The sequence below is a fragment of the Bactrocera dorsalis genome, chromosome 6, assembly GCF_023373825.1.
Source record: "Bactrocera dorsalis isolate Fly_Bdor chromosome 6, ASM2337382v1, whole genome shotgun sequence".
Taxonomy (NCBI): Eukaryota; Metazoa; Arthropoda; class Insecta; order Diptera; family Tephritidae; genus Bactrocera; species Bactrocera dorsalis.
The window spans coordinates 38,012,509-38,025,219 of NC_064308.1; the positions used below are offsets into that span (position 1 = coordinate 38,012,509).

Sequence of the window (12,711 nt, forward strand, 5' to 3'; positions counted from 1 at the left end):
TGGAATTTAAAATTTTGCTATATGGGAAGTAAGCGTGGTTGTTATCCGATTCGTCCATTTTCACAATGTGACTTAATAATGTAATAAGAATACTACGTTCTAAACTTTGTCGAATCGAAATTTAATGTGTCTGGCGTATTTGGTTATTGATTTATCTCGCTTTTAGTAGTTCTTAACAGTAGCTTGATATAGGGAGTTAGCGGGGGTTATCCTCTATCTGTAGCTTAAGTGGTTTAGGATATATGTACATTAAATTTGTTAGAGGGAGTGAAAGTACAAAAATATTATTCAAAGTATTGACCATTGATTTGTACCCATTTGCTACACTTTTGGACCTTTTCAATAGTTTTCAAACCGTCTTAGATTGTTCCTTGTGCAACATTTAACTTGGCTGCCATTTGCTTTTGACTCAAAATGTCAGCTTCATCCAATATTGCTTGTAGTTCGGCGTCTTCAAACTTTTTTGGTAGTCTTCAATACTCACATCCATACTGAAACCTTATTTTGAATTTTGCTCCTGTTACAAAGGGCAATGCCGGTTTTTTCTCATAATTGTAAACACTCTAACCTTTTCCGGCATGAGTGTGCTAAGTGATTTTTAAATTAATAAATTTAGCTAAAAAAATAACAAAATAAAAGTGAAAAGTGAACTTTTTTTAATGTTTAAAGTGCATATTTCAATATACAAATTGAAAAATTTGAAATTTAGTTGTTTATAACTTAACAAAGATTTTTGTCTACCTTACCGCTGGTGGGGGGATTCGAAAAAAGTCTTTTGTCAAGTGAGAATATATTCATTCTGATTTTTATTTTGTATTTTTCTGGCTTATATACAATTTCTAAAACTATCTTAAATAACTAAATATATTTGTATGTGTGTATGTTTTTATGTATTGCAGCATATTTTTTATTGCTGCTTGACATGGGGTTGATTTCAAGTGTATAATTTATTGCAAGTGTGCGTGTGTGTGTTTAATGTTTGGTCTCTGCTGTATATTTATGATTTTTGTCCCATGCATTTTTATTATTATTACTCGTAGATGTGCATTGCATGTAAATGCATTATGTATATACATATGTATGTATGTAAGTATATTAATATATAAATAGATATTTATATTTAGTAGAATTTCGGCTTTGCTGATAAATAAGCATGTTCAATGATATTTGAACATATTGCCGAGGGAAAGAAATGATTATTTAAATCTAGTGGACTGTATTTTTTATGTTATTAATATTCTATCGGTTGGGAATATTGACAATGATTCTATCAGCATTATTCGCTTTACATTTATAACGGAAATATAGTATTAAAAGGCATAATATTACAATTACTACTAACACTAAAGATAAATGTCCGCTATGGTTTCTTAAATTTAACTCACTTAATTTTAATTCGTTGTTGCTGATCTTGTCAATGCCTTCTCGTAGCTTTCTCTGCTCTTCGTTGTCGTCTTTTGGTTTTTAGCTTGTCCGTTTGTTTTAACGTAAGCTGCCATGGTATTAGTAACTCCCAAATGGCTGTTACTACATCCGCTTTTCCAACTGGATCTATTTTTGTTTTATCCACTCGTGTTTTGGCGACATTTGTTGAGTTGCTGATTTCGTTTTTAGTGAGCTCTACTGATATTATCCGTCCATAGAGTTCGGTATGATGCAAATTCTCAATGCAACGACTGGCATTCGACGATGATGGCATTGTTACGTAGTCATAACAACGTGTACCGGTGTTGGTGACCACCTTGGCTCCGATAACTTTTCCATATTTAGAAAATATAGTTTTCAGATCCCTGGCTCTCGTTAATGAAGATAACCCGGATATCCAAAAATTACGTGAAGGTGTTGTCTGCTTTCCTGTGGACGACGATTTTGTAGAGATATTCACTGAAGGCTTTTCTTTGTCATCCTTCTGCGAAGACTTGTTTGAAGATGATTTTTGTTCACTAATGTCTTTATCCTTTTTGTCGCCGGACTTCTCATCTTTTCTCTTTGATTTATCGTCATCAGACTTGCTGCATTTACTGCTGCTGCATACACCCTTGGATGTTCTTGTGTCATCCAAAGCTGCAACCGTTTTTGTACTCGTTTGCGCTGAATTCTTGCCGGTAGTATCACCTTCTGCATCGGTGCATTTTTCCTTTTCATCAGGTGCCTTATCATGCAAAAGTTTTTGTTCGTCTTCACCAATAGTTACATTTATCGATTCCTCATTCGATTCGCCTGCATTTTCCTCTTCCCTGTCTGGACCATCGTTTGAAACACTTCCGTTATCAACTTCAACATCTCTTTCTACAAGATATTTTATTTCATCTTTTGCATTCTCCTCAATTTCCAAAGGAGACATTTTATTGTTCACATCGTTAAATGTGCCTTGCTCCTCAAAAGTATTTTCCTCTACGCGCAGCTTGTCTTCTAAAATGTATTCAAATACTTCAGTTTCGTCCTTATCTTCAAACGATTTCGTCTGGACTTCACTGTCCCACATTTCTTCAAAATGTGAACCTGCCGGAAGAGATATGATATTGTGAGATTCCTCAGTTTTTGAAGGCTTACGAAGTTCTTCAAGTGATTCTTCTTCAGCTTCATTTTTTGGTTTATTGCCTTCCTCTATTGCTTCTGCTGTTTCTTCCTCAGCAGAAGATAGATATATACAAGGCAGATAAAAGATAGGAACTTTTGTACATTTTAAATCCGAGTCAAAACGATACAAAATTTCAGGTTTTTCTTCTATTGCAAAATCTTCAAACAGGACATCACGCTGAAGAGAAATATAACTAATTTCGGGCTCTCCTTTTTGTAATCTCGCTTTACAAAGCTTGAGATTTTGGAAATATTCCGCCGTTATTTCAAAATATAAATTTTCAACTTCAGGAAAAATTGTTGAAAAATAATTTGTGTGGAAATTGTGCATTTGAAGAAACACAATTTTCAAATGTTTAATATGATCACTTTTTATTGTAGTGATTTTGTGGAGATCTTCCATTACTTCTCTGAGGAGTTGAATTTTCCTCTTAAATATGAAGATTCCAAGATCCAAATCACATGTATCTGAATTGATTTTATTTGTCATGATGTTAATATGCGGGAATATACACCCGTCTTACAATTATTATTTTATGTTTAGTCAATATGCGGGAATATACATATACCCGTCTTACAATTTAATTTTGCCTGTATTTATATTAATAACAGGGCTAATTATATTTGCCTGTATTTTTTATCAGGGCTTTTTTGTATATTGCCTGTTTTGTAAATACAGGACTTTTTAATTTGGCCGAGCTCTAAATCCGGCTCGAAGGACCAAATGTTTATAACTTAACAAAGATTTTTGTCTACCTTACCGCTGGTGGGGGGATTCGAAAAAAGTCTTTTGTCAAGTGAGAATATATTCATTCTGATTTTTATTTTGTATTTTTCTGGCTTATATACAATTTCTAAAACTATCTTAAATAACTAAATATATTTGTATGTGTGTATGTTTTTATGTATTGCAGCATATTTTTTATTGCTGCTTGACATGGGGTTGATTTCAAGTGTATAATTTATTGCAAGTGTGCGTGTGTGTGTTTAATGTTTGGTCTCTGCTGTATATTTATGATTTTTGTCCCATGCATTTTTATTATTATTACTCGTAGATGTGCATTGCATGTAAATGCATTATGTATATACATATGTATGTATGTAAGTATATTAATATATAAATAGATATTTATATTTAGTAGAATTTCGGCTTTGCTGATAAATAAGCATGTTCAATGATATTTGAACATTAGTTAAACACTGAGAAATACCATGTGTTATTAATACAAATTTTTTAATTTTTAATCGCGAATATTTTATATATTATAAGTGCTGGCAACATATTTTTTTGCATATTCCTGCTTCCCTATCCATACATACCCCATTTATAGCGAAATTCGTTTTCAGTACCCCCACCGCCAAAGTAATTGGAATCGTGTCCTCACCGGTACACCTGGTATACTTGTTTGTATTTTGTTAAACGTACGAATTGAATCTATGTTCATATATGTAAATTAGATATTTTTAATGAAGTGTTTTCTTTCTATTATATAATATTTATATTGTATTATATCTTGGTACTATAATTTATTTTTAATATTTATATACATATGTATGTATTTTATACTTGTGATATACATAGACGTAATGGGAAACCTAGCACCCAAAAAGAATATTGGTAAAAATTCAAAGATATTTTAAAATATGCGATTCGATTTTTTCGACAGTGGCAACATTGGCAAGTGTTATAAAAATGTGAGTTTCTAACAGCTCTCTCTCGAATCAAAGAGGTTCGTGCCATGTCTTCCATGACATAATCAGAAAACAACTGGCACTGTCATCGTTTCTACGGTGCAATATCTGTCGCACGTTTGTGAGGAACACTCGTATACTCAAAATATACTCGAGCTATGGCCTGCCAATCACTAATCTAATGTGTAAAATTTACACTGTAAACTCAAACAGCTATGGTCGTTATTTTTTTCAAATGACTAATTTGTATGCGAATATTCTCGAAATTTCCTCCCTTTCTGTGTGTACGCAATTATATGTAATTGCGTATACATCTGTATGTACATACTATATATACGTCATTTGTAGAAATCATCTGTTAATAAAGTTCGAGCAAGCATGCGACATATTTTCTAAATATTTCATATTACGGCAACGGCAACGAAATATTTCATAAGGGACGGGCATACCCAAAACAAAGTACTTTGATATCAGTACACTGGGCACGGTTTGTGTGCGCCTGGTCAACCACAGTTTGTTTTCATATGGAATTGTTCCTAGCAAAAAAATTGAAAATTAAATAAATAAAACAAGTAAGGAAATGCGAAGTTCGGGAGCAACTGAACATTTTATACTCTTGCAACATGCAACAATCAAAGCCCAATTTACTTTGTATATATACAGGGTGGCGCAAAAGTAATCTTCCTATCACAAGATGCTATCAATTTTGCAATTGACCTCTAACGTCAGTTCTGTTTTGACATTTGTGTAGTAAACACATGCGAAATACACGTAAATAAGCAATGGTACGCTACTCTGCTCCAGAACGCGGGTTATTAATGACTATTTATTTGATTAATAACACCGGTCAACACGATTTTTGGGTCTGACATCTACATGTTAAACTTTAGTTTCTCCTATGTCAAAAATAAGGAAATTTTTTTTTCCAGTTAAAGTTTGCTTTTGTAGAAATTAGAGCAATTTTCCGATTTTTAAGGAGAAATGACTGATTTTTATATTTTTTCTACAATTTCACTATAAATTATAATTAGAAAACTTTTTTTTAGATACAAGAGTCGTTTTTATTCAAGATGTGTGATAAACAATAATATATAAATGTCAAATAACAAGAAATTGCTGTCTAAAAGTGAATATTTTTTGTATTTCTTTTATGCTCATATGAGCTCTCTCGTATTAGACCCCAAATATAATCTCCCATCATATTCTCGTTGTACTGCCCTTGATATCGACGTTCAAAGTCCATCACATCTTGATGAAAACGTTCTCCTTACTTTTTTTTCTAAATTCCGTAAATTGGAAAATTTTTCGAAATTAAAAAATTCTGCTCGACAGACTATAACTACAACTTCATTTTACAAGATTTTTTTATTTTTACCGATCCATCAACATTTCAAGGATAAATGATACAGACCGTGGAGCAACTTTTTTTTCATTGTACTTTGGGTCACGTGATATTTTATGTACTAATTTTTGTAAAGAAAAATACATTTTTTTATAAACGTGTATGCGCGCGGATGAAGAACAAAAGAGGCCGGGCGGCGTCCGTCGGTCCCTTTTGTTAATTATGTGTGGTGTCATAATGCGTGTGGTGTGTTGGTGTACTGTTTACTTTCGGGTTAATCTAAGTGCTGCAATTTTTGATTTATGAAATAAATTAAAATATACTTATCGATGTAGATCAGCCCAAAGCAAACTTAAAGAACTAAAAATTAATATTTAAGTGTTTTTCAATGTCTAGAATCAGAATTCAAGCATGAGAACAGAAACCCAAAAAAAAAAATTTTTTTGTTGACCCGTGTAATCGGTCGGTGAATTTGGCACAACGTGAATTTTGTCGCAGATTTCCTGGCCGACCGGCTCCTTCTGGTGAAACGATGCGACGTTTAGCCGCTCGCCTCGAAGAGACTGGCAAAACACGAGATGCTGGCAGGCGTGGCAGACCCCGGAGTAGCCGTTCTGCAAAGAATATTGCTGCTGTTGCCAAGAATGTCATGGAAGCGCCGTCGACATCGACCAGACGACGTGCCACGCAAATGGGTATCAGTCGACGGTGGTTACAGCGAATTTTGGTACAAGATTTGAAGATGTTCCCGTACAAAGTCCAGACGGTGCTTCAGCTGTTAGCTGCTGACCGCTAATCGCGCCTAACATATGCTCAAGCCATCCTTAATCACCACCAAGAGGAAGATGATTTTTCATAAAAAATAATCATGATTGATAAGGCCCATTTCCATCTTAGCGGGTACGTAAATAAGAAAAATTTACGCATCTGGGACACTGAAAATCCGCGTGTAACCCACGAAGAGCCATTAGCAAGTTGATGAATTGGGATTGGAAAACATGTGGTTCCAACAGGACGTTGCAACAGCACACACAGCACGTGCCATAACCGATATGCTGAAGGATGCATATCCCGGGCGCCTAATCTCCCTTCTATTGTTGAAAATTTCAAGTGAAGTGGTTGTGTTTTTGGTGCGGTCCTGGGGTTTTGTGAAAAAAATCCTAGTTTTTCATACAAATTGTTAGCGATTTCCTTGCTAAGTCTTTTCGAAAGCTACAACAATTAAACGGACACTAAATATAAGATAAGATAAGTACAATTTGTATTTTATTAATTAAAATTCATTTGCACCTACCCACATATATTTTTTGGTTTTTTACCAAAATATATTATTTTTCCCCTGAAAACAGCGGTCCTAACAAAACGCGTGCTAATATTTTGCATTGCCGTTTTTGTTTTGATCACTCAGCTATTCTCCTATTTGTTTCTCCTTTTTCGTATTCCTTTTGGTTCTGGCATTGCCAACTACAAAAAATATAAGCTAAGTTTTAGGGGCAGTGACTGAACATACTCATTGTTAGTAGCTTCCAACTATTTTCTCATTGAGGGATGGCCTCTGAGAACAGTAGTGGATGCACACCTGAGAATCCATTTAGAAGAAACTCAAAAATTATGAGAACCTAATGGAAAAAGTGAGTTATCCACCGCTGCTGGATCAAAAAGAGATTGCGAAAATGCCAACCACATCATTAAAGGTGGCAAACTCTCGGAAAAAAACCAAGGAGCGAAACTACCCAAAACTTTAACCAGTTGGGTAGTAAAATAAAAGAACTGGAGAACATGATGGCTGGCCAAAGGCACATAAATCAGCCTATGCGCGACCTAGTAAGCAATATAGTGGCTCTACATGCTAAGGCTGAGAAAGGCGGAAACCTACCCAAAAGAATTATGGTAGGGAAAGCATCCCAGGTTTCCCCAATAGCTAAGGAGGTAAATACCCCGAAAAGGATGCGTGAGACAATAGGCTTTCTACCTCCAACTAAAAAGCCGAAAAATACAAATAAAATAGAGCAGCCCACCTACAGCGAGGCAGCGAAATTGACGCAAGGCAGTAAAACAGTTAGACCCAGCTCAGAGGAAGCTTGGGTGGACGTTGTTAAAAAACGAAAACCACTCGAAAAGAAAATTAGATCGAGGCCAGACGCCATCATACTTACTAAAAAGGATGGTGCATCGTACGCGGATATTCTCCGAAAAATAAAAGATTCCTAGAGGAATTGGGCTCAAGCGTCACATACATAAGAAAAACGTTGAAAGGAGACCTGCTGTTAGAACTGAAAAACCAAGCGGATAAGAGAGCCGAAGAGTTTCAAAGTGTCTTAGAAGGAGTGGTCGGTGAAATGGCTGTGATACAGCCCAAAACACACACCGTCATGATTATTTGCAAGGATTTGGATGAAATAACTTCTCCAGAAGAAATTTGTGAAGCTATACAAAAAGAGTGTGGAATAGAAAATCTGGGAAAAATAAACGTTAAGATTATGCGAAAGACCCGTAGCGGTACTCAAATAGCGGTCTTATGCCTCCGGGCCCAGGACGCCAAGACTGCGCTCAAGGTAGGCAAAATAAAGATCGGGTGGTCTGTATGTCGCCTCCGGGAATACTCCCCTATTCCCCGCTGCTTCAGGTGTTTCCATCTGGAGCACATGGCGCACAAATGTTCCAACCCCGTGGACAGGTTGTCTCTGTGTACACGTTGTGGAGCAGGTGGACATGTAGCGAAGTCATGTACTAGCAATCCAAGCTGCATGCTTTGCAAAGGAGCACACTCAGCCTTAAGTACTACGTGCCCCAAATATCTCGAGATGGCGAAGTGGGCAAACATAATCAAAGCTCTGTATGACATGCGCGCTCCTCAATATCTTATGGAAATTGTCATAAGTTATTTTGAAAAAAGGCAACTTTTATTTGATACAGATGAAGGCACCAAGAGCTACTCTATCTCGAGTGGAGTACCGAAAGGCTCGGTACTAGGCCCCCTTTTATGGAACATAATGTATGATGGGGTGCTAAGGAGACACCAACCGAATGATATTAAATTAGTTGCATACGCAGACGACCTTATTGTGGTAGCAGTTGCTAAATACCTTAATGACCTCCGGAGCAAATGCAACGAGTGCATAAACGGTCTGCGCCAATGGTTCTCCTCAATGAGTTTAGAACTGGCGGAGAAAACGACCGAAGTCTTGCTCATAAGCACAAGAAAAGTGGAGGAAAGTATATCCCTCACCATAGGGGAGTGCCAGATTCATTCATAGCCACACCTAAAATATTTAGGAGTAATAGTAGACTCAAGGCTAAAATTTAAGGACCACCTAGAATACACCGCAGGTAAAGCGAACAAAATCCTGAATGCCTTATCAAAATTGATGGCAAATAAAGGCTGCGTGCGTTCCAGCCGGCGTTTTTTACTCGCAAAGGTAATGAGATCGGTTATATTATATGCGGCTCCAATATGGATCCAGGCGCTAGGCATCAAAGCATATGCCAGACAAATAAACACAGTGCACAGGATGTCGGCACTAAGAGTTATCAGTGCTTTCCGAACAATTTCAAGCGATGCTGCTGAAGTAATAGCCAGTATGATGCCCATTGACATCCAGGGTGACGAATACGAACGAGTGTACAAATTATCAGAGCCAACTACAGGAGCCAAAAGAAGAGAGAGAGTGAAAAGCTTAACTATTTTGGCAGCAGCGGTGGCAAACCTTACTCAAAGGACGGTGGACCTACAGACTCATACCGGATATTCATTCCTGGATCGACAGACGACATGGGGACCTGGATTTCCACCTAACCCAAATATTAAGTGGACATGGATGCTTTAGAAGCTATCTATACAGATTCCAGCACGACATTAGTCCGAATTGTCCGTCGTGTTCAGAGTGCTGTGAAGACTCTGAGAATGTTTTCTTTTATTGCCCGCGCTTTATAAGTGCAAGGGAAAAACTTAAAACTACACTCGGTGGTAGTTTTACGGTGGAAAATTTGACGACACTCATGTCAGTCCACTGAGAAATGGAGAGCTGTCAGCGAAGCGGCAGCCTCAATCATGACAAAACTGAGACATATAGACCAGAGTAGGCGTCCGTCAGTCCGTGCCATAGAAGAGACTTAAATGTCTTATCACTCCCACGAAGTAATACTTAATCAGGTAGTTCCGTGGGAGAGTCTGGAGTTGGGAGTAGGTTAGGTTTAGCGGATTAAAGTTCCGCACTTCGGCTTTTGATGCTTCCTCCTAGTTAAAAAAAAAATCTGCCTTTTTGGCGATTTGCACTGGCCAGCAAATGACAAACAACTGTGGCGGCGTTCATTTACATGATATCACATTCTCGACTTGATGTACAAAAATTTAAAAGACCAAATAAAAATAATCCACAAGCAGAATCAAAGTTTTTCATTTTTTAAAAAAATTACAGGCAAAAAACATCGGAAGGTTATTTTTGCGCCACCTTGTATAACATACAGGGACCGACATATTCGGCATAAGGTTTGTTAGAAAACCGAAAATCATTATTCAATATGTAGTACATATGGTATATGAAAATGGGGGTATCGAACCCATTTTATTTATTTATTTTTTTTTTTGGTATTTTTGCATATTCCACATACTATTAACATGCCGTATACTAAAAAAATGCTTTCTCGGTTTCATTGAGGTACCTAAAATGTAGGAGGGAGTAAGGGAGTATTAGTTATATGGGGGCTAGGCTAAGTTTTAGTCCAATTTTATCAATTTTAGGCACAAATATACACTGTTGTGAGTAAAACACACTCTTTCATTTCTACTGAGATAACTCACCTATTGGCCGATATATGTATGCGGTATAAAATCACCCGGAAGTGCGAAATTCTTAGTATTGAATATATGGAAGCTAAGTTAAATATTGACCTGATTCAACCAATTATCAGAACCATATTAACTGCAGGTATTGGGGTCCAAATGTTCGGTATCTATGGCTTGGACAGGCGATGTTCTTCAATTTTTATTATTTTTTGAGCGAGTGCGTGGAAAAAGTGAGCATCACAGCGTTTTAGTCTACTTGAATTAGCGCGCAAGTTACATATATAGTTCCACAAACAACAATATGTAATGAAAACTCCAACGTAGATGAAATAATAAGAAAATACCTAAACCAACCCAATAACATTACTGTATAAAACATTTATTTATTTGTTGGCTTGATTTAACTTGACACTCATATAAATGTGTATAACGAAAATGCAAGTGTCGTTGCTTCATAAAAATTAAACAACGATACTTGCAATGTAAACAAATTTAAACATTGTAGCTCAAAATTCATGTCACCGAACTCAAATTTATGAGTACTACATGAAATGTTATTACTTTTACTTTTATAAGCAAAAGTCAAAGTAATATCAAATTACGTAGGAATATTTGTACTTAAGCCACATAAATGTCAATGCACTGAATTATTTGTATGTCCACTTAAAAAACTGCCTAAGCCACATAAATGTCAATGTAATTGGAAAAGTATTAAAATATTACATATGTATGTATATGATTTTGTTTATATTCGATTATTTTGATCAATATTGTAGGTTTCATTTTAAGAACGAAATTATTGTAAAGTCAGTCTTAAGATTCACTTGAATAAAGGAAGATATAACAGCTTAAGCTTGTTTTTCAATTCGACCTTATTTTACATAATTCGCACGGCGTAGTATGTATTTACATGAATCATATCATTCATGGTTTGCATTTTTTCGGTATAAAATTCCTGCGCGAGTTGAACTCGGCTGAGTTTTGGAACGTATACCATATGATATCGCCATCATACATACACGTATACACCCATGCATGTATGCCATCGCATGGAAATGCGACTGCATAATATATCACACACATGTCTCGATTCGAATTTGCGGAATTTACTTATATAATTTACTAATCACCGGTGTGTTCACAACTATAGGGTGATTTTTTAAGAGCTTGATAACTTTTTAAAAAAAAAAAACGCATAAAATTTGCAAAATCTCATCGGTTCTTTATTTGAAACGTTAGATTGGTTCATGACATTTACTTTTTGAAGATAATTTCATTTAAATGTTGACCGCGGCTGCGTCTTAGGTGGTCCATTCGGAAAGTCCAATTTTGGGCAACTTTTTCGAGCATTTCGGCCGGAATAGCCCGAATTTCTTCGGAAATGTTGTCTTCCAAAGCTGGAATAGTTGCTGGCTTATTTCTGTAGACTTTAGACTTGACGTAGCCCCACAAAAAATAGTCTAAAGGCGTTAAATCGCATGATCTTGGTGGCCAACTTACGGGTCCATTTCTTGAGATGAATTGTTGTCCGAAGTTTTCCCTCAAAATGGCCATAGAATCGCGAGCTGTGTGGCATGTAGCGCCATCTTGTTGAAACCACATGTCAACCAAGTTCAGTTCTTCCATTTTTGGCAACAAAAAGTTTGTTAGCATCGAACGATAGCGATCGCCATTCACCGTAACGTTGCGTCCAACAGCATCTTTGAAAAAATACGGTCCAATGATTCCACCAGCGTACAAACCACACCAAACAGTGCATTTTTCGGGATGCATGGGCAGTTCTTGAACGGCTTCTGGTTGCTCTTCACCCCAAATGCGGCAATTTTGCTTATTTACGTAGCCATTCAACCAGAAATGAGCCTCATCGCTGAACAAAACACGCGCGCGAAACACATTTCGAACCGAACACTGATTTTGGTAATAAAATTCAATGATTTGCAAGCGTTGCTCGTTAGTAAGTCTATTCATGATGAAATGTCAAAGCATACTGAGCATCTTTCTCTTTGACACCATGTCTGAAATCCCACGTGATCTGTCAAATACTAATGCATGAAAATCCTAACCTCAAAAAAATCACCCGTTATTATATTTCATAAATTGAATCCGAATCTGAAACGGGCAATTTTTTATGCCTAATTTGATTGTTACCTATATGGTAACCCTACTTATGCCATTAGCACTATTTCGTCTGCAAATGTTACTGCCTCTACTTACGTAGCTTGTTCAGCGGGAGCCATTTGATGGTACCAGTATAATCATTCTGTTTATAAGTATCGAAATTATTCATCCGCAAAACATGTCGTCAATACCG

General features: G+C 36.5%; 1 protein-coding gene across 1 annotated transcript; it reads right to left on the minus strand.

Moving 5' to 3' along the window:
- Positions 1-1,414: 1,414 nt before the first annotated feature.
- Positions 1,415-2,485, minus strand: LOC125779765 (SAFB-like transcription modulator). The gene has a single exon (XM_049461037.1). The coding sequence runs from the start codon at positions 2,483-2,485 to the stop codon at positions 1,415-1,417; it is 1,071 nt and encodes a 356-aa protein (XP_049316994.1).
- Between the last annotated feature and the right edge of the window lie 10,226 nt (positions 2,486-12,711).